This window comes from Mobula hypostoma, chromosome 20, assembly GCF_963921235.1.
Source record: "Mobula hypostoma chromosome 20, sMobHyp1.1, whole genome shotgun sequence".
Lineage (NCBI taxonomy): Eukaryota > Metazoa > Chordata > Chondrichthyes > Myliobatiformes > Myliobatidae > Mobula > Mobula hypostoma.
In genome coordinates this window covers 4,843,191-4,866,169 of record NC_086116.1, presented here as the reverse complement: position 1 = coordinate 4,866,169, position 22,979 = coordinate 4,843,191, and the positions used below count along the sequence as shown (strand labels likewise).

General features: G+C 39.1%; 1 protein-coding gene across 4 annotated transcripts in view; it reads right to left on the bottom strand.

Moving 5' to 3' along the window:
* Positions 1 to 4,037: 4,037 nt before the first annotated feature.
* cep83 (centrosomal protein 83) overlaps positions 4,038 to 22,979 on the bottom strand; it is a 65,249-nt gene continuing 46,307 nt past the window's right edge. For 3 of the 4 annotated variants that reach the window (XM_063072286.1, XM_063072287.1, XM_063072289.1), the window contains 9 exons: positions 22,764 to 22,878; positions 21,182 to 21,326; positions 15,594 to 15,743; positions 14,716 to 14,791; positions 14,003 to 14,160; positions 12,219 to 12,381; positions 12,030 to 12,130; positions 8,688 to 8,874; positions 4,038 to 5,935 (listed from right to left, as the gene is read on the bottom strand). In XM_063072286.1, coding sequence (XP_062928356.1) covers positions 5,834 to 5,935; positions 8,688 to 8,874; positions 12,030 to 12,130; positions 12,219 to 12,381; positions 14,003 to 14,160; positions 14,716 to 14,791; positions 15,594 to 15,743; positions 21,182 to 21,326; positions 22,764 to 22,878 — 1,197 coding nt within the window. In that variant the 3' untranslated portion in view covers positions 4,038 to 5,833. The remainder of the gene's footprint in view (positions 5,936 to 8,687; positions 8,875 to 12,029; positions 12,131 to 12,218; positions 12,382 to 14,002; positions 14,161 to 14,715; positions 14,792 to 15,593; positions 15,744 to 21,181; positions 21,327 to 22,763; positions 22,879 to 22,979) is intronic. The other variant, XM_063072288.1, reaches the window with a different exon arrangement.

Below are 22,979 nucleotides of genomic sequence, written 5' to 3'. Positions count from 1 at the left end.
AGATAGTGTAAGTGAATGGGCAAGAATACATCAGATGGAATATAAAGTTAGAACATTTGGTGGAGCATTCATTTGAAATAGGGACAAATGAGTTGGTGTTTAGAGGAGGTCTTTGAAGAGCAAACAGCTAGGAAGGTAAAGAGTATTATGATCATTTTTGTAAGAGGATTTCATTAGAAGAATAAAGAATTCTTACTGAAATCGTACAGGGCCCTGTTAAGGCTACAACTGAAAGGTTGTGCATATGTCTGGTCTTACTACCCAAAGAAGAAACAGAGGGCCTGTGTCGGTCAGGTTTGACCATAGATGCTGTGTCTTAGCTGTATATGCAAGTCAAGGCAGTACAATATGGAGAGCAAGCTGTTACTCATGCAGCAGGCTTCCTCTCTCCACACGGCAAAGGTTGAGCAGAGTGATTACTGAGATAGTAGCTTTGTTGAGTGAGTAGACAGGGCCTGCGCTATGTAAGAATTTAAATGATTGGTGATCTCAAAGAGATCTACAAAATTCTTATGGAGTCTCACAGGGTAGATGCAGGGATGAAGTTTCCCCTTGCTGGTTTGTCTTCAACAAGGGATCAAAACAAAGGTCATCCTTGTGGTACTGAAATGAGAAATTCTGCAGAAAAGAGTGAATCTTTGACATTCTCAATCTCAGAATACAGTGAAGATTCAGTTGTTGAATATATAAAAATAGGATGGGATGGATTTTTGGAAAAGGAAATTTAGGAATATGGGATTACCACAGGAAGGTGGTGTTGAGCTAAAAGGTCAGCATGAGCTGCTTAAAAGGCAGAAAGGGCATGAATGTCAGCACATCCCACTCCTCCTTCAGTTTCATGGGGGCAAAGAGTAATATCGCTCGGAAACAGATCATGTTGACCGTCATTTACACTCATCCTGCACTATCCCCATTTATTCTCCCCACTTCCCATCAACTCTTCCCAGAGATTTTGCCAGTCACCTATAGACTGGGGGGAACCTACAGGAGCAATTAACCTACAAACCTATGTCTTTCTGATGTGGAAAGAAACCAGAGGAAACCCACTTAGTCAAAGGGAAGAGCATACAAACTCGACATAGTCAGCACCCAAGGTCAGGATTAGACTAGGGTCACTGATAGCTGCTCCATTGTTATTTTCACTCTTCTATGTACACTGTCCTAAATGAAGAAACATTGTTTGAGACAGAAACAAACTATTTTAGATAGTTTGCACACATTGCTGCTGTGATCATTGTATAATGTATTAACCCACAATTAGATCCGCAGCCCTATTCACATGACTCTGAATGTTCAAAATCTTGTAACATGAAATAAAACAGCAGTTAATGTCAAAAGCAGCTAATTATCTCTAAAGATAAAAATAAAATCAAAATAACAAATTTAACTAAGGTATATACACTCAGTGGCCACTTTATTAGGTACAGCTGCTTGTTAATGCAAATATCTAATCAGCCAATCATTTGGCAGCAACTCAATGCATAAAAGCATGGAGATGTGGTCAAGAGGTTCAGTTGTTGTTCAGACCAAACATCAGAATTGGGAAGAAGTGTGATCTAAGTGACTTTGGCCATGGAATAATTGTTGGTACCAGGTGGCGTGGTTTGAGAGTCTCAGAAACTGCTGATCTCCTGGGATTTTTATGCCCAACATTCTCTGGAGTTTACAGAGAATAATGCAAAAAACAAAGAAACATCCAGTTCTATGGGCGAAAATGCCTTGTTAATGAGAGGTCAGAGGTCAGAGGAGAAAGGCCTAACTGGTTCAAGCCGACAGAAAGGCAACAGTAACTCAAGTAACCTCGTGTTACAACAGTAGAATGCAAAAGAGCACCTCTGAAACACAACACGTCATACCTTAAGGTTGATCGGCTACAGCAGCAGATGATCACAAACATACACTCAATGGCCAATTTGTAGATACAGGAAGTAACTAATAAAGTGACCACCGAGTGTACAGTTGCAAGAAAGTTTGTGAATCTTTTGCAATTGCCTGGTTTCTGCATTAATTACTCATAAAATGTGATTTGATCTTCATCTAAGTCACAATTAATAGACAAACACAACCTGCTAACACTAATAATACATAAACAATTGTACTTTTCATGCCTTTATTGAACACATTGTTTGATCATTCACAGTCCAGGCTGGAAACAGTATGTCGACCTTTGTATTTTAATAATTAATAGAAACTCCTTTAGCAGCAATAACCTTTCCTGTAGCTGCTGATCAGACTTACAAAATGGCAAGGAAAAATTTTAGACCATTCCTTTATAACAAAACTGTTTCATCAATATTTCTGTAAGATTCCTTGCATAAACAGCCCTCTTCAGGTTATGCCACAGAGTCCAATCGGGTTAGGGTCTGCACTCTGACTTGGCCATTCCAAAACAGAAATGTTCTTCTTTTTAAACCATTCTGTTGTTGATTTACTCTTGTGTTTCAGATCACTGTCTTGTTGCATCATCCAACTTCTATTAAGCTTCTGGAGATGGACCACTACCCTAACATTCTGTAAAATGTTTTGATATAATTTTGAATTCATTGTTTCCTCAATGATTGCAAGTGTCCAGGCCCTGAGGCAGTAAAGCAGCCCCAAACCATGATGCTCTTTCCACCACACTTCAGAGGTGGGATGAGGTTTTTTTGTTAGTGCATAGTGCCCTTTTTCCTCCAAACATAGCAGTGTGCATTTCCACCAAGTTCAACTTTTGTTTCATCTGTCCACAGAATATTGCCCCAGAAGCATTGTGGAACATATAGGTGGTCTTTTGCTAACTTGAGATTGGCAGCAATTTTTTTTTTTTGGAGTGCAGGGGTTTCCTCTGTGGTATCCATCCATGAACACCATTCCTGTTCAGTGTTTTTTTTTGAACATAGTGGACACAAGTTCCAGACATTTCTGCATGTATTTTGCTGTCACCCTTGGGTTCTTATTCATCTCCTTCAGCACTGCACATTGTGCTCTAGGTGTGATCTTTGCAGGATGCCCACTCTTAGGGGAAGTAGCAACAGTACTGAATTTCCTCCATTTGTAGACAATTTCTCTACTGTGGACTGAAGAACACTCAGGTCTTTAGAAATGCTTTTGGAGCCTTTTTCAGCTTCATGCATATCTACAATTCTTCTAAGGTCCTCTGAAAAGTTGTTTTCATCAAGAAATGGTACTCTTCAGAAGAGCAGGCTGTGTCAGTAATCTGACTTTGTGTCTTTTTTTTAAAACAGGACAGGGCACCTGTACAACTCACACCTCCAATCTCATCTCATTGATTGGAACACCTGACTCCAAATAGCTTTTGTAGAAGGCATTACCCCAGAGGTTCACATACTTTTTTGAACCTGGAGTGCGATTGTTTAAATGGCGTACTCAGTACAATTGTTTGAGTGTTACTAGCTTAGGCGGATTGTGTTTGACTATTATTGTGACTTGGATGAAAATCTGACCACATTTTGAGTAATTAATGCAGAAAGCCAGCTAATTGCAAAGGGTTCACAAAATTTTTCTTTCAATTGTGTAGCTATAGGGCAAAATGTAGGCCTTTTGTTGTGCATGCTGATTGAAGACACCCAGTTAGAGTAAAACAGGGAAATATTTTGTCTTGCAAGCAAAAGACTTAACAACTAAACTAAAAATTATTCAAACTTATTAGTCAGTTATGCTGCCACCAAGTCTGTCAACAGCTGTTTTATCATTAAATGGAGATAAAATTCTAAGAGTATAAAGGTGAGCAACACACACAAAATGCAGAGGAACTGGAGGACATTTTGGGCTGAAACATTGACTGTATTTTTTTTCCATAGATGCTGCCTGGCCTGCTGAGTTCAACCAGTATTTTGTGTGTGTTGCTCGGATTTCCAGCATCTGCAGATTTTCTCTTGTTTAAGACTTTAAAGGTGATTTCTTTGCAACGTTCATTCATACACTTCCTTGCAATGTCCAAACAGCTTCAGTTAGAAAGTGGCTTAGTGAAATTTGTAACTGGATATGATCACCATTTAGAAGGCATATTCACACATTTACACATAATGAATAAGCAAAATGTTTATTTGATATGTATCAATAAAAACTTTAAAAACCATTGTATTTTTAACCACATTAAAAAGAAATCATATAAAAACCATCAGCTCATAAGTAATCACTTAATGACCAAAGAAAAATCATTTCAAAAATGTCAAATAGCTTAATGGAGTTTATTATAAATTAGCCATGCTTTGACAGATATGTAACAATTAACTATAAAAATAAACAGTTGATAACTCAAATGTTTGTTGACTCGACTGATCCTAGCAAGGGCTTTCTATAATATGGACCAATACAAACTGAATGCATCACAGACCTGTGTGTGTGCTTCAAATCAACTTAATGCCATTAGCAGCAGGAAACTCAATTCGACCGCTATGAAAAAATTAAAGCACAAGAACATTCCAATGCTTAAATCTATATAACTCAAAATAAATGTTACGTCCTTTTAAATAAACTCTATAAATTTTTAAACTTACAAAATAAATTAAATAAAGATGTTGGATTTATGTTGTAGGCTTACTGATGTTGGCACAGTTTTCTGCTTTTGCATCGTTTCTGTTGACATTTCATTGTGAAAGGGTGTGAAAGCACAACTTCTGAAACATGGTTTCATTTTCCCTGCAGCTCACATAAGCCTGGGTGATTAACATCCGTAACTCTAGTTCAACCTTATTTTGTCCTCTTAACTCCTCCAGTTATTTTAGAGTTGAAAACCTCTCTGTTACAATCCCCTGTTAGATAAACTGCCCATAACATATTTTTTAAAGGGAACAAAATCCAGGAACTAAGCTGACCATAACTTTAAAGAGGAAGCAGACTGACATTTTATGTTAGGCATTCTGTCAGCCTTGATCAAGGCAGTAATAAACCATAGCAAAGGAAGTTTATGAACAGAAGGCTATCTGTCCTTCCCCAGTCCATTTCACTCTTCAGTCAAACATTGGTGGATCTTTTCTTTAACTCTATACATTTTGTTATCAATTACTTTTCTGTGAAGCACTTCTAAAAGTTAGTGATTGGCATTGGATGGTGATACTTTTACCATGAAAAAACAGCCAGGCCAATAACAGATTATTTAAGGACATATTTCCTACTGGAAACATCCAAAAACAGTTCATTAATTGATAAAGTCAGAATATTCTTGCACTCAAGTATCTGGATATAGGTGCCGGAACTTGGAAGAAAGTTGTGTCACCATTCTCAGAACTGAATGACACATGTGGATTAAGGAACCAAAACCAGAGGAACACCCAGTTGTCCATAAGATCATATGGCACAGGAGCAGAATTAGGCCACTCAGCCCATCGAGTCTGCTCTGCCATTCCATCATGGCTGATCCCACTCAATCCCATACAGCTGCCTCCTCACCATATCCTTTGATGCCCTGACTGAACTTTCATGCAACAAATTAAAAAATTCCAAAGCATATACCATGAGACTCCAAGGTCAACATTTGACCTTTCAATTTTTTGAATGTATAAATGCAGAGATTGCCCGAAGACAGCAAAATGGTTTTCTCATGAAATCATTCTAAGTCCTGTGTATGGAATGGAAAATGTCTATTGATTTGAAAGGTATTAGTTGAATAACAAATTACCCTGTCCACACTATCAAATCACAACTCTTCTCAAGGCACAATAAATTATATATAAAGGCTTGAGATAGTGTAGTGTGTCATGTAAACCAGTGTTACATAGACTTCTCAATACATATAATATTTAAATCACAGTTGTACAATAAGTAGCACCAAATAACTGTTATTTGTCTTTTATGACTCAAATGCCTTATTCAAAAACCTGTAAACATCAGGTCAATCAAGAGCTCCAAGTTCATGCAACTGCTGCTTTTGATTGGTCTCGAGTTCTTCCAGCCGCTTGCGAATCAAACTCAGCTCCTTCTGATGCTGCTCCTCCTTGATATTGAAGAAAAGCCACAACATTTTTAAAGAGTAGTCAATGTTTAAAACAGCAGTTGATATTTTCCAAAGATTGTTTTTTCAGGCTTTTAAAAAAATATGTACTATATAATAATCTAAATGATAATCTAATTTAAAAAAACTCCAGTACTGAAAAATTACTCTTTTATTCATATTTCTACCTCAAAGCAATCAAAATACCAGATTACCTTGACAACCAAGGACCTTTCTGGAATGCCTAATTTACTAATAATCATCTTAATGTTTACGAGTGGGTTCAACAGACCCTGGTTCACAAGGGCACAGAGGGAGTTGGTGCAAAGTTAAGTGATTTTTAGAATACATCTCACGATGTTCTGAACACATCACCAGTGATATAACCTGGGGTCATTGGGGGCTTCAGGTCTTTTAACAACTGACACCCTCACCCAGGTACACTGACTTAAAGATCATCTGCTATTCAAGGACTTAAACTCTATTACAGTGTTATTTCATATCATTTTACATTATCTGAAACTGTTTTACAGCCAATGATGAATTTTCTGAAGTCTTAACACCATTATAATGTTGAAAATTAATTTTAGGTCAAATGGTAATTTTATATTTTTGTTAAGTTATTAAAATAATTTATTTAAATTATTAAGAAACAATACGAGGAGGAGAGTGTGCAGTGGGAATACTACAATCACACTGAACAACCACGAAGGATAAACAGAGTACTTTTGGTGGAACTGGCAAAATTAGTGAGACTGAAATCCAATAAATGCCCAGGACGTGAAGCTTGCATCTCAGGATTTTGAAAGAAGTAGAGACAGAGACACTGGTTGTATAGGTTATCATCATCCAAAGAGCTATATAATCTAAAATGGTTCCTGGAGATTGGAAGGTAGCAAACATTATTCCACCGTGTAAGAAAGGAGGGAAAAATAAAACAGGCAACTACAGAGGGATAAGGAAGCCTGACATCAATAATTGTGAAAGAAATAGTCTCTACTGTGAAGTAAACGGTAACATGGCACTTAGAAAGTAACAGGAGTGGGAAGAGTTAATGTGGATTTACAAAAGAAAATCATGTTTAAGGTCAGAGGTTTTTTTGAAGTTGTGGGTAAGTGGAACCAGTGGAAATGGACATTAATAAGGTCTTCATTGACGTGTTGACGAGGAGATTGTTAAACAAAATTAAAGACAATGCGATGGGGGTCATTCACGAGCATGGACAGAAAACAATAGAAATGACTCGGTAACATGGTAAGGTAGGGAGGGAGAGAGGGAAGATGTGAGTAATGGAATGTGCCAAGGAGTCATGATGATGGTCCAGCTATTTGCAATCTGTATCACTTGTAAATAATCCAAAACATGCTGAGATACAAAGCTGGGTGGCACTGTGGCTTGTGACGGGATGTAAGCAGCTTCAAGGAATATAAACTGTCTAAGGGAATAAACTGAGCACATGGCAGGTGGAATACACTGACGAAAAATAGAGAAGTGAAGCACTAGAAGATGTTGGTGTTTCAGTGGGACATGGGTGCCTCTGTACACAAATACACAGCGTATATGCAGGTACTAAATTACAAATTTCTTATGGAGCTCGATAAGCTACATGCAAGAATAGTATTTCTCCAGTGGGATGTAGGGGTCAGTCTCGATAAAATGGCTTAGCCATTCAGTACCGAGATGAAGACAAACATCTTCATCCAGAGAGAAACTTTGGAATTCTGGAGAGAGGATTAATAGTGTTAGATTTTTGGATACAAATTAGAAGAATTGAGAGATATGGGCTTTGAATAGGAAAGTGACTAACTTAAACAATAAGCTATGATTTTACTGTATGACAAAGAAGGTGTAAGGAGCTGAATACTCCACCTTCTGCTTAATGCCCTTTAGCTCCAGTTGCTACTAAAGGAATATTTGCATTTATAGTGCACGAATCACAAATAAAGACGCTTCACAACTGAGGAATAACACCTACAGTAAATTGTGACTATTGCTGCACTTACCTACTATTGAATGGTGGAGCAAAGAACTAAATAACAGATATGACTTGTAGTCTAATTCCATTAAGAACTCCAAATGCTACCTTCGTATCCTTTGTAAAAATTAATCTCAGACTTAAATTTCACAACTGAACAAACATTACAGAACACTTGAATATTTTTAAACTTCTATACTTAAGAGTTTTTCTGCAATTTCACGAAAGAAAGCTGGCTTTAATTCTTGGAATACCTCTCTTAGTCACAGTAAAACAGCTTCTCTTCTTCCTTCCTCGCAACATCTTGGAAACATTGATTTAATCATCACTTAATCATCTAAATTTCAAAACTTCAATTCTGCTTTTTGTAGATTCTCCTATGATTTAAGTTAAAGTCCACATATTTCCGGTAAATTGACATTTTACTCATTCCAAACCTAGTGTATCCTTCCTAAGCTGGTCAGTGTTTCATGTCTAATTCTAACATTTTAGTGTTCCAGATATAATGCCCACCATTCCATTTATCTTTTTAATTATTCTCAGAACAGTCCACCATATTTTAACAATATGGTTGAACAATAAACTTGAGCTCTTAAGTTTCCTTGGACCTTCAATATTTCTAGCTTTACATGATTTCTGAAGTATTCTATTCCCTTTAGATCCATATTGAAAGAGCTCATATTTGCCAATATTATCCACATATCTTTGGTATTGAATAAAACTGCAACATAAAATTTTCAGTGGATTAAAAGCATTTAATGATTTCATTAATTTTAGTACCTGAATGTTCCCAAAGGTTGCGTCATTGCCTTGCATCAAGGTAGGTGGTAGAAAATTGACCGAATTGCCCCGACTGTTAGATGAAAAGTTTGCTCCCAAAATGAGACTTCGGAATTCATTGTGTCGTCGCTGTAAATCTTTTAACCTCTTCTGAAGTCTAGCATGATTTTCATAGGGAACATTTTGCCTAGAAAAATAGACAATTCACAAGTTACATACAACATAGAACAGTACATCACAGGAACAGGCCCATAAGCCACAACATCTATGTCAAACTTAATAGTGAATTAAACTAAATCTCTTCTGCCTGTACGTAATCCATATCCTTCCATATTCATGTCTCAAACACCACTAATGTAATGACCATCATAAACTCCACAATCATTGAACAGTTACATCAAACAAATTACTGCCTCTTGCTTCTTTCATACTTACATTATACTGTCAGTACTGTGACTTGCTATGGTTACATGGAATTATGAAATTTAGCAGTTATTCTGATGGATATTATATTATTTTAAACTTCTGAGCCTTTATTAATCATTAATACATCTGAAAAGCATTAATAATTCCATTGATACTTTATGATTATTGAGGCATGCAAGGGAGTGGGGGGGGAACCTGAGCCAGGTACTTTTATACAACACAAAAGCAGGTGTGGATCAGTTGTTTCAAGCCTGCTCTGCCAGATTGATAAGATCACGGCCTATATTCTACATCAGTTTCATGTTCTTAACTTATCCATCCAGTCCTGGATTCCACAAAATTTCTGACTTACCTTTGAACTATGCATATGGTCTGGACATTCATTTAGGTGCCCTGAGCAGAGAATTCCAAAGATCTACAACTTCAAAGGTCCTCATTTGGGTGAGGAATTTCCCCCCCTTTTTAATCCTAAATAATAAGTTCCTTAGCCAGAGTCAAAGAAACTTCATTCTTTAACATTCAGCCAGGGCAAAAAAGCATCTATCCCAACAAGTTCTCAGTAATTTGAGTGCTTCAATCAGATTAATTATCAAGCTTATATTTTGAATTTGGGAGATTATTCACTAAAACAGTAAAAATTTTAATTAAATCAATATTTGGTGTGACTACCCATTGCCTTTAAAACTGCATCAATTTTCTTAGGTACACTGTTGTGCAGTTTTATAAAAAAAATTGGCTCATAGGTTATTCCAAGCACCTTGAAGACTTGAAGTCTTCTGAAGACTTTGGCTGCCCTGCTTGCTTCTGTCTCTCAAGGTAATCCCAGAGAGCCTCGATAATGTCGTGATCACGGCTTGGTGGGGGTCATAACATCTGTTTCGAATCTGCAAATGAAGTTGGTGATCTGGTCAGAATTAATGGAATTCTTAATGGAATTCTCAAGCAGATTCACATCCATCTTCTTTTCATTAAAGTCAGTTCTTCATAACCTTGGCTGTGTGTTTAGGGGTCATTGTTCTCCTGCAGAATGAAGTTCAAACCGATCTGGTATTGCGTGATGGATATGCAGCCCCAGATCTGCAGGGAATCTATGCTGCGCTTCTCTGCTTTCTGCAGACACTCACCCAAGTAGAACTCTTCATCTCTTCCACAGACAACTACCCCCTGTTTAAGTCGAAAATGTTAAATTTTGACACATTAGTCCAGAGCACTTGCTGCCATTGTTCAGCACCCTTCTGAGGAACAGCTTTTAAGCAGCAACTCTTCCATGATCCCCACTTCTGCCAAGAAAAGTCTCCAGACTGTTGAAGGGTGCACTTGGATTTCAGTGGTTTCTGTCAGCTCAGAGCTGATAGCAAAACTGGACCGTCTGATTTAGCAGGGATGTCAGTTTGCTGTACCCGTACTGTATCTCTCATCTGCTGCGCTCAGTTTTCATGGCCATTCACTGTTTCTGGTCACCAACCTTGCCCAAGCTCCTCTGAAGAAGTTTATTAGTGCTTCTTCAGAAGAGCTTGGACAGCACGTCTTGAAACTCCTGTATGCCGCAAGATTTCTGCTTGGGAGAGACCTCGCAGGTGCAGGATGACTTACAACTATGCTCAGTCTTGCCTTGGTGTAGGAATTGATGATGCCAAACTCCCACATTTTGACTTGGTTGTTTCCCAGTTTGATTCCTTCTACAATCGTTTCTGTTCAGTTAATCAGTTTAGATCATTCAACTTATTATGTCATTGATCATTAGCACCAGTTTATCTTTGTTTAATTGTGCACTGGGTTATATACTGACAAAGCAATCAAGTTTTGATTTGAAAAGTGGTCTATTACTTAATGTGCTACTCTTTTTAACAAAATACAAATAAAAATGATTATGATTGTGAGGACACGCAGTCCCCTTTTATTGTCATTTAGTAATGCATGCATTAAGAAATGATAAAAATGTTTTTCCAGAATGATATCACAAAAACACATTACAAACCGACTTAAAAACGAACAAAAACCACATAATTATAACATATAGTTACAACAGTGCAAAGCAATACTGTAATTTGATAAGAACAGACCATGGCACAGTAAAAGTCTCAGAGTCTCTTGAAAGTCCCATCATCTCAGGCAGACGGTAAACCTCCAGCGCCGTCAACTTGCCGATGCAGCATCCTGGAAGCATCCGACCACAGTCTGACTCCGAGTCCGTCCGAAAAACTCCGAGCCTCCAACCACCTATCCGACACCGAGCACCTAGCAGCATCTCTGCTGAGCGTTTTGACCCGGGCCCCGGCAACAGGCGATACACAAAGCCGAGGATTTGAGGCCTTCGTCTCCAGAGATTGTCGATCGCACAGTAGCAGCAGCAGCGAAGTGGGCATTTCAGAAGTTTCTCCAAATGTTCCTCTGCGCTTCATAGCTGTCCCTATCAAATCCGGATTATGCACGGCACCCCTAGTTACACATATCGATATCATTCAGAATGGCCGCGCGCGCTGCGTCACGCCGCCATCTCCTCCTCCCTCCTAAATCTCTATAACATTAAATGTTTTGAGAAATGATTGTTTGGAAATCTAAAATTTGCTCTTTTCTGAGACTAATGCAAAAGTCAAAAAATAAAATTCTAAAACAAACCACTATAAAAAGAATTCTAAGGTGCACAGTACTGTATTTCTCACAATTGGTTTCTGAATTAACGAATTCTTCCCCTCCCACCACCCTGAACGTATTGGGACTTTTTTTATACTAAACTCAGGAGTTAAGCAACAGGATTTTTGATGAGTAAGAATATCAGAAAACTGTGGAGCTAAGGTGCGCATAAGGCAAAAACGGTGGAACAGGTTTGGTATGCTGAATGAGTTGCTGCATTCCTGTGTCTCAGTGCAGTAACTTTGTGGAATTAAATGACAGTAATAATAGATTCCCACTCACTTATATGTGCTATTCTCAATTTCTAGCTCTTCTTTTTTTGCTTCCAGCAGTTGTACCTTTTCCTGTAATCGTTTCTGCTTACTTTCATTCAATGTTTTCCTCTGTCAAAACAGAAGCAGAAAAGACAGAATTTCTAATGGCAAGTTAGATTGCAGTGAAGTAGAGTTTCAGTAAATTAAAGGATGAGACCTTCTTCTGAGCTACAGCTGCACGCTGCAGCCGCTCCTTGGCCTGGGAGTACTTCTCCTCCAGTTCTGCATTTCGACTCTGCAGCTTGTGCCTCTCTTCCAACCACTGAACACGCCTGCCATCCAGCAGCCTGTGCAAAACAGGAGACAGATCATCCAGCAGCCTGTGCAAAACAGGAGACAGATCATCCAGCAGCCTGTGCAAAACAGGAGACAGATCATCCAGCAGCCTGTGCAAAACAGGAGACAGATCATCCAGCAGCCTGTGCAAAACAGGAGACAGATCATCCAGCAGCCTGTGCAAAACAGGAGACAGATCATCCAGCAGCCTGTGCAAAACAGGAGACAGATCATCCAGCAGCCTTGGGGATTCTCAAGCAAACTTTGCAAAATGAATCTTTGAAGAACATCAACTGTACTAGAAAATTAATCTTATTGCTATCCTATCCTATCCTTGGTAGTAATATTAAAAACACAGGATCATTTAATATTTGAAATGCTTTATCTATGCACTAAGTTACTATGAGAATTAGAATGAGGAGGTAATATGGTCAGGAAGTAACAAAGCTAACAAGAATTAAGAGATTAAGGGAGCTAGGGTTTTACTCTTTGGAGAGAAGGAGGATGAGAGGAGACATGATAGAGGTGTACAAGGTAATAAGAGGAATAAATAGAGTGGATGGCCAGCACCTCTTCCCCAGGGCACCACTGCTCAATACAAGAGGACATGGCTTTCAGGTAAGGGGTGGGAAGTTCAAGGGGGATATTAGAGGAAGGTTTTTTACTCAGAGTGGTTGGTGCATGGAATGCACTGCCTGAGTCAGTGGTGGAGGCAGATACACTAGTGAAGTTTAAGAGACTAGTGGACAGGTATATGGAGGAATTTAAGGTGGGGGCTTATATGGGAGGCAGGGTTTGAGGGTTGGCACAACATTGTGGGCCGAAGGGCCTGTACTGCACTGTACTATTCTATGTTCTATGTAAGAATGATCCTGCAAATTAAAGGGTTAACATACAAGGAGTGTTTGATGAGCCTATATTCACTGGAGTTAGAAGAGTAAGGGGGATCGCAATGAAATCGACCAAATATGGAAAGGCCTACTGGATGTGGAGTGGATGTTTCCCACAGTGGGTGAATCTAGAACCAGAGGGCATAGCCTGAGAATACAAGGACGTCCCTTTAGAATAGAGATGAGGAATTTCTTTAGCCAGAGCTTGGTGAATCTGTGGAATTCATATCCACAGACAGATGTGGAGGCCAAATATTGGGTACATTTACAGTTGACATTGATATTTTCTTGATTAGTAAGTTACGGGGAGAAGCAAGAGGATAAGGTTGAGAGGAATAATAAGTCTGCCTTGATGGAATGGTGGATCAGATTCACTGGGCCGAATAGCTTAATTCTGCTCCTGTATCTTCTTGTCTATTCTGTCTACAGTAATATTGAAAAGAATTAGAAGATATACAATAATTAAGATGCAGTCCTACTCCTATTGGCAAATATTAATCCTTTCAATATGGATCTGAAGAGGACAGAATAATTTAGAAATCACAATAATTAAACAGCCCTAATCAAACTTAATGTGATGTGGGACAATAATTGAGTGAATGATAGTACTAAAGTAATTATTTTCTGTTTTCAGCCAGAACAAGATTTCTGGCATGAACTAAGATTACCCAGATTCTTGAGTTCCACATTTACTACAAAGAAATGGGGAAATGATCAAGCAGAACAGCTAAAATCCTGCTACTAAAATTATTCTAATTGAAAAAGAGGTAATTACTTCTCAGCTTCCTGCTGTGCCCGTTCCACTTTGCTTCTTCCATCTCGTACTTCCTCCTTTAAGCGATCAAGCGTTTCTCGTAGCTTCCTATTGTTCTCCAGTAAATCGTTTTCTGACTGTGACACAGTGTTAAACTGGATCTGTAGTTCATTGATTTGCTTCGGTTGGGTGTTTGGGGGTGGTGGCAGGAAAGCAAGATCAAAATATGGAAAAGGAAAATCAAAATTTAGTTCCCATTGAAAGTCAGGTTTCTTTTAATGTGCATCTTGCCAATTCGTACAAGGAGCTTGAAGTTCAATTTCTTTATCTTACAATCATTGGAGTTTTTAAACCAACATAAGCAACATAAATAATTCTCAACATAAAGTTTACAATCTAGGTTGAAAAGTGCCATGAAATAAGCATTATTGTAACTGAAAAATAAACAATTGTTCAAAATAGTTTAAATGCTCTGAGAATTTTATATTATAGTAGCTTAAAAGTAGTTTATTGTTCATAGTTTATATCAGCTTTTCCATAATTTCTACAGAGAATGGAAATGTGCAAGATATTTTAAAAATAGAATCACAAAGGAATTTTTGGGGACAAATAGAATTTGGAGACATTCAGAGGAATTTAGTTTGCTGCAATAGTATAGATGCATTGTAGTGCAATGCTCTATTAGAGCTCTCTGATTACAAGAGAATGCTTTCAGAAAACAGGTAATAAGGTACCTGTATTAGTTCACCACTGTCATTCTTTTCTTTCTCAAGTTCATTGATCCGATGTATGTGTTGTTGAAGTTTCGACCTGAAGCATGAAGTGATAGCAAACAGGCACCAAAATTTACAATCTGCTGGTCCTTTCTATACAAGTCCAGTAAACAAAAACAGTGAATCATGTTGCTGAAGTTTACCCCTGCCTGTCTCTTCACTTCTCTAGAACCATCTACCTCTGAACTTCTCATTCTGTTCCACCATTCCTAACTCAGTTTTAATTTTTTTTTCCAAATTTGGCAATCCACGTCCCATGCCAAGTCTCTCTCTCAGCAAACTGCTTTCATCCCTCAGCTTCTCCAACATATATTTTCTCATCTTTAGAATTCAGCTTCTATTTCATTTTATTGCACTCTTTCCAAAGGTTACTAACACCCTCAGTCAGTCCCTCCATACAAATTTGCCTATGATTTGACACTGCTATCTCATGAGAACATAAGAACTATTTCTCTGTTACAATTACAAATAAGGCCTTCTCAATAATTTCCTTGTATTTCTTCCCCCACACAAGTTCTATGCCTGCTTTTCCTTCTGTGACTGTACTTGAAGGAAGTTCTCTACCCCAAGTCACTCACAACACCATTTGCAAATTCCCAGTTCTCCAACGAATGCTATTCTAGTACAAAGAGCATTTTTAGGCTGGGTCAAAAATGGGTGTTTAATGATAAACATTTAATATAGGGAAGATTAGTGATTATTCAGCCTTGACATTTTCCCCCAACAATTTAAAAAATTGTCATCTGTTATAAAATGCACAACGCATTTTCAGACATCTGTGAGACCTGTGGAAAATAAAAATTAAGATGTATTTCAAACTTTGGTGCTCCAGTTCAAACCTGAGATTCAAGATCTCCCTCTTGGATGCCTCCTCTTCTAACTGCACAGCATGTATTTTCTCTCCCAGATGTTCCTTTTCAGCCTGCCGTGTTATATCCTGTTCAGCCTTCAGTCTCTCCAGGTCAGCAACTTTATTTTCCAGTTCCAATCTTTGAATAAATAAGTATTTCCATTATTACTTTTCAATAAGCAAAAACTTACAAGACTACCAGTGTTCAAGTAAAAACCTCATGGATGAAATTTGACATAGGTGAGAAAAAAAATAAACAATATCACTTTGTTCCATTGACACTGGATTCCACTGATCTCAATGAAAGTAATGGGCATAAGAAGTAATGCAAGCAGCAAATGCAATTACATCACATTACATTGGTGGACACCTTAAAGTAAGTTCATCCTTTCTCTCTTTCTTTAGGGTGATGACTAGTGAAGATTGTTTAGAAAAGGTAGCTCAATGTGATTTAAAAAAAAATTCTGTTGAAGAAATAATAAGATGCATTTGTAGAGTATCACAAGGTGTCTCCAACGGGTGACTTTAAAACTGTGGTTACTTTCATTGAAAAGGCAAACTTGGTTATACATACAAATGACCACAATATCCTTTTTTGTTGGCTGGAGCACCATGGTCTATGTTCAAAATCTCAAAAATAAAAATCTACTTTTAGTAATGCTGCATTACCTCAGTACTATATTTCAAGCCACCATCAAGTTCACTACCTTTTGGTTCTATTCTGGAGTCAAGAAAGCTCACCAATGCCTCTACTTTATGAGAAGGCCAAAGAGAGATGGATGAAGAGTTTCCTAATAGTGGAATGTGAACTCATGGTTGGTTTCATTAGTTCTCACCAATTAAAATATTGAGCAAGATTGAAATTGACAAGGAGATTTTTTCTGCAGTGACTTGGTCTCTGGCATTGTGGCTCAGAAGGGAAGGGGACAGAGGAGGAATGCACTGCTGATAAGAGATACCATCATTAGAGAAGTAGATAGGAGAGTCTGGACTCAATAGCGAGACCCAGATGGTATATTGCCTTGGTAGGAACCAGTGTCAGGGACGTTTCAGATTGTGTCCATGGTATCCTTAAGGGGGAGGGTGGACATCTTGGTACATATTGGTACCAATGACATAGGAAGGAAAAGACAGGAGGTCCTAAAGAGAGAATTAAGAGAGCTAGCTAGAAAGCTGAAAAGCAGGACCTCCAGGGTAATAATCTTTGGTTTGTTGCTTGTGCCACACATCAGTGAGGACAAGAATAGGATGATTCGCAGATTTCATTTTTTAAACCAGCAGAGCTCCTCCTCCTAATCTGACTACCTGCCTGTCCTTTTAACAGATTGTGTATTCTTGGATATTAAGCTCCCAACTACAATCGTCTTTCAGCCATAAATCTGTGATACTCACAATGTCTAACAGCGCCACAAGATCATCTACTATTGTTCATATACTGTGTGCATTCCAATATAACAACTTCAGTCCTGTATTTGTGACCCTTTTACACTGCAATCCATCCCACTCACTGCAGCTTTGCCCTGTCACCTACCTGTCCTCCTTGACCGGCTCACTATACACTAACTCTGCTTGTCAACCAACATCCCTACCCTCAGGCCTATCACTCCGGTTCCCATACCCCTACCAAATTAGTTTAAACCCTCTCCAAAAGCTCCAGCAAACCTGCCCACAAGGACATTGGTCCCCTTTGGGTTCAGGTGTAGCCTGTCACTTTTGTACAAGTCATACCTTCCCCAGAAGAGATTTCAATGATCCATAAATCTGAAACCCAGCTCCCTGCACCAATTCCTCAGCCATACATTCAAATCATGTCTTTAGAAAGAGGTGACATAGAATTGGAAGATGTAGTATCCTTATGGGTGGAGTTAAAGAAATGCAAGGGCAAGAAGACCCGGATAGGAGTTATTTATAGGTTTCCAAACAGTAGCCAGGATGTGGTCTACAAGTTACAGCAGGAGATAGAAAGAGCATGTCAAAAAGGCAATGTTACATTAGTCATGGGTGATTTAAACATGCCTATAAATTGGGAAAGTCAAGTTGATGCTGGATCCAAAGAGAGAATTTGTGGGACGTCTCCAAGATGGCTTTTTGGAGCACCTTGTGGTTAAGCCCACTAGGGACATCAGCAATTCTGAACTGGGTGTTGTGAAATGAACAGGATATGATTAAGGAACTTAAGGTAATGGAGCTCTTAGGAAACAGCGATCATAATATTACAGAATTTACCCTGCAATTTGAGAGGGAGAAGCTAAAGTCAGGTGTATCAGAATTACAGTGGAGTAAAGGGAATTACAGAGGCAAGAGAGGAGCTGGCCAAAGTAGATTGGAAGGGGACACTAGTAGGGATGATGGCAGACCAGCAAAGGTGGAGTTTCTGGAAGCAATTCAGAAGGCATGGGATGGATATATCCCAAAGAAGAGGAAGTACCCTCAAGGCAGGATAGCACAACTATGACTGGCAAAGGAAGACAAGGCCAACATAAAAGCAAAAGAGAGGGTCTATAATAGAGCAAGAATTAGTGGGGAGTCACAGGACTGGGAAAACTTTAACGAACAACAGAAGGAAACAAAAAAAAAACACCATGTATATAAAAAAATTAAAAGAGAGGCAATCGTAGAATGACGTTGGAGAGATAGTAATGGGGTACAAAAAAAATGGCAGATGAACTGAATAAATATTTTGCACCAGTCTTCACTGTGGAAGATACTAGTACTGGGCCAGAAGTTCGAGAGTGTCAAGGGGCAGAAGTGAATGTAGATGCTGTTACTAGGGAGATGGTGCTTAGGAAACAAAGGTCTTAAGGTAGATAAGTAACCTGGAATTGATGGACTACATCCCAGGGTTCTAAAAGATAAAAGTAGCTGAAGAGATTGTGAAGGCATTAGTAATGATCCTTCAAGAATCATTAGATTCTGATATGGTTCTGGAAGATTGAAAAATTGCATATGTTACTCCACTCTTCAAGAAGGGAGGGAGGCAGGAGAAAGGAAATTATAAGCCAGTTAGCCCAACCTCAGTGGTTGGGAAGATGTTGGAGTTGAATGTTAGGATGTGGTTTTGGGATACTTGGAGGCACATAACAAAATAGGCATGGTTTCTTTATGGGAAAACAGTCCGGCAGATCTGTTGGAATTCTTTGAAGAAATAACAAGCAGGATAGACAAAGGAGAACTGGTGGATGTTGTGTACTTGGATTTTCAGAAGGCCTTGTACAACATACCACACATGAGGCTGCTTCACATGTTAAGAGCCCAGGGAACCACAGGAAAGATATTAGTATGGTTAAAGCGCTGACTGATTGGCAGGAGGCAAACAGCAGAAATAAAGGGATCCTTTCTGGATTGGTTGCCAGTAACTAGTGGTGTTCCACAGGGTCTGTGTTGGGACCGCTTCTTTTTAGGTTGGAGATTTGGATGATGAAACTGATGGCTTCTTGGCCAAGTTTGAGGACGATATGAACATAGCTGGAGGGGCAGGTAGTGTTGAGGAAGCAGAGAAGCTGCAGAAGGACTCTGACAGATTTGGAGAATGGACAAAAATGTGGAAGATAGACCACTGTGTCAGGAAGTGCATGGTCATGCACTTGGGGAGAAGCATAGACTACTTTCTAAATGAGAATCCAAGATTTGGGAGTGCTCATGCAAGATTCTCTAAAGGTTAATTTGCAGGTTGAATCAGTGGTGAAAAAGTCAAATGTAATGTTGTCATTCATTTCAAGAGGACTAGAACATAAAAGCAAGTATGCAATGCTGAGTCTGTATAAGGCACTGGTGAGGCATCACTTGCATTGTGAACAGTTTTGGGCCCCTTATTTAAGAAAGGATGCACTGACATTGGAGAAGGTTCAGAGGTGGTTCCAGGAATGAAAGAGTTATCAAATGAGCAGTGATTGAAGGCTCTGGGCCTGTACTTGATGGAATTTAGAAGAATGGGGGGGGGGGGCAGGAATCTGATTGAAACTTATTGAGTGTTGAAAGACCTAGATAGAGAGGATGTGAAGAGGATGTTTCCTTTGGTGGGGGAGTCTAGGACCAGAGGATACAGTCTCAAAATAGAGGGGCGTCCATTTAGAACAAAGATGAGGAGAAATTTCTTTAACCAGAGGATGGTGAATCTGTGGAATTCATTGCCACAGGCAGCTGTGGTGGCCAGGTCACTGGATGCATTTAAGGCAGAAGCTGATAGGTTCTTGATTAGTCAGGGTGTCAAAGGTTATGGGGTTGAGAGGGAAATGGATCAGCCGTGATGAGATAGCTGAGCAGACTCAAAGGGCCGAATGGCCCAATTCTGTTCCTATGTCTTATGATCTCTTGTCTTAAAAGCAGTAACTACCCCACAAGCTGTCACAAGCTGATCAACACCTCTGCCCATTAACATTAAATACTGTTTTTATATGCCTGCTACTACCTAGAAGAGTGACTCACATTGTCACTTTATTGTTTCCTGTCAGAGTCAACAGAGGTCCTGATGCAGGTTTCAACCTGAAACATTAACAATTTCTTTCCTTCTTCCAATTTGCACAACCTGCTGAGTTCCTCCAACAGACTAACTCGCTGAAGAAATTCTAGAGTCGTCATGAACCTCTTGTGTAACCTCTCTGGTGCTATCGCATTCTTTCACACTGATATCCCGATCAACATAATGTGGTCCAGCTGTGTTCTAATTAGCATTGTTTCTAATTATGGTCTAACGAGTGGTCACATATCAGCTAACTGGAGCTTAACTAGTACTGTATATATTATATTTCTTTCATTACCCACCTGTTATATCGTATACTATGTATTCTCTTGCCTTGTTTACCTTGTCCAAAGTTACTTCCCTGCGAATCATAGAACATAGAACATAGAACAGCAACAGGCCAATTGGCTCACATTGTTGTGGCAAATCAGCTAAAAAGCAAATCAAAAACAGCCAAACACTAATCCCTCCTACCTACACCATGTCCATATCTCTCCATCTTCCTTACATCCATGTGCCTTCCAAACTTCTCTTAAAAGCCTCTACGGTATTTTCCTCTACCACCATACCAGGCAACCCATTCCAGGCATCCACAACTCCAAGTAAAAAAAAACTTACCCCTCATATCCCCTTGAACGCACCGCACCCCCTCTCACTTCCAATGCATGCCCTCTGGGGTATTAGACATTTCAATCCTGGGAAACAGATAATATCTGTCCATTCTATCTATGTCTCTAATAATCTTGTAAACCTCTATTAGATCTCCCCTCAGCCTCCGGCACTCACAGTACAAAAAAAAAACAGGTTTGTTCTTATTCAGCTTCTTGTGATAACACATGCCCTCTAAGCCAGGCAGCATCCTGGTAAACCTCTTCTGCACCCTCTGTTAAGTCTCAACATCCTTCCCATAGCGGGGTGACCAGGAAAGTTACATAAGACTAACTACTGTAGGACAAGACAATATTATTTATAAACACAGATTTGACAAAGACGACAAAGTTGATGGAAAAAATGGGGCTAGATTTCAGTGGTATCTAATGTATAAGGGTAGAAAGAATTGATAGGCAATACTGTACTTAATTTTTTTTTCTTCTAAAAGTTTCTAGAAGAATACACACTTTTCATCTTGTAGTGCTGAAAGTTTCTGGAAATCATCTTCTTTAGCTGCCTGAACTTTCCGGATTAGCTCTCTTTCTTTTTCTGCCATAAGTTCTTTGTGCCTTTCAATGTTGGCCCTCAGAATTTCATTATCTGACTGCAAACCTATTGGTCAAAAAAAAATACAAATGAATTTCACTTTAGTTTACTTTTTGATACAGCACAGTAACAGGTCACTCTGGTCCAACAAACCCATGCCGTCCAATTACACCCATTGACCTATTGACTCATATACAGGTCGACCTTCACTAATCCGGCACCATTGGGACCTGAGGAGCGCTGGATTAGTGAAAATGCCGAATTACAGAAGGATCATATTAAGCATAATCAGTGCTGGATTATCAAAGGAACCAGATTACAGGTAGTCGGATTAGTGAAGGTCGACCTGTATATTTGGAATGTGGGAGGAAACCCACACAGTCATGGCGAGAACGTACAAACTCCTTACAAACAGCCACAGAACTGAAATTGGATTGCTGGTGCTGTAATGGCAGTATAGTAATCACTACGCTATTGTAAACATCATTCACAAGTTCAGCAGTCAATTAGAAGAGCAGCTTAGAAAAGACGTGAAAAGCCACATAGAGGACAACAATTTATCCAAATAGCTGAATAAGCAGATTCAACTCCATGCCTTTCAATTTTAGCCTACAGTCACATTTCTCTGAACCTTCTTTGCACTTTCATGAAGAACTAAGTGATACAAGTCAAAATCCAAATAGCTTTGAAAATGGCACAACAGATAGGGTCGTAAAGAGAGATTTTTTGCACATTTGCCTTCATAAATCTAAGTACTGAGTACAGGAGTTGGGATGCTATGTTGGAGCTGTACAAGATGGTGGCGAGGCCTAATTTGGAGTATCGTGTGCAGTTCTGGTCACCTATCCACAGGAAGGATATCAATAAGTTTGAAAAAGTACAGAGAAAATTTACAATCATGTTGCCAGGACCTGAGGACCTGAGTTATAGGTAAAGACTGAATACATTAGGACTTCATTCCCTGGAGCGTTGGGACAATGAGGGAGATTTGATAGACCTGTACGAAATTACAAAGAGATAAAAATGGGGTAAATGCAAGCAGGTTTTTTTTCCACTAAGGTTGAGTGAGACTAGAACTAGAGGTCATAGGTGAAAGGTGAAATATTTAAGGGGAGCTTATTTAATTTGAGGGTGATGGGAGTGTGGACCCAGCTGCAACCAGTCCTGATGAAGGGTCTCAGACCAAAACGTTGACGCTTACTCTTTTCCACAGATGCTGCTTGGCCTGTTGAGTCCTTCAGCATTTTGAGAGTCTTGCTTTGCCAGCACAAGTGGTGGATGTGGGTTCGATTTCAGCTTTTAAGTAGTTTGGGTAAGTACATGGATGGGAGAGGTATGGAGGGCTAAGGTCTAGCTGCAGGTAGATGGCATTGGGCAGAATAACAGCTTGGCATGGACTAGATGAGCCAAAGGGCCTGATTTTGTGCTGTAGTGCTCTATAAAAAAATGACTAAAAGGAAGTCCATAGCAATATATCAAACAGAATTCAGCAAGGATACCTACCATCAAATTGGCTTTGCATGTTATCCCTTTCCCTTTCAATTTCTCCTTTGGCTTTTGCTGCTTCTAGTTTGATGTTTGTAACTTCCAGCTTATGGGAATGTTTGCATTCTTCCAGCTGTAACGATAAGAAAATAATTTAGGGTTACCATCCTCCCTTTTTAAACTATCGCTTTATAATCCATTGATCAGATAGGATGCAAATCATTCAGTATTAGC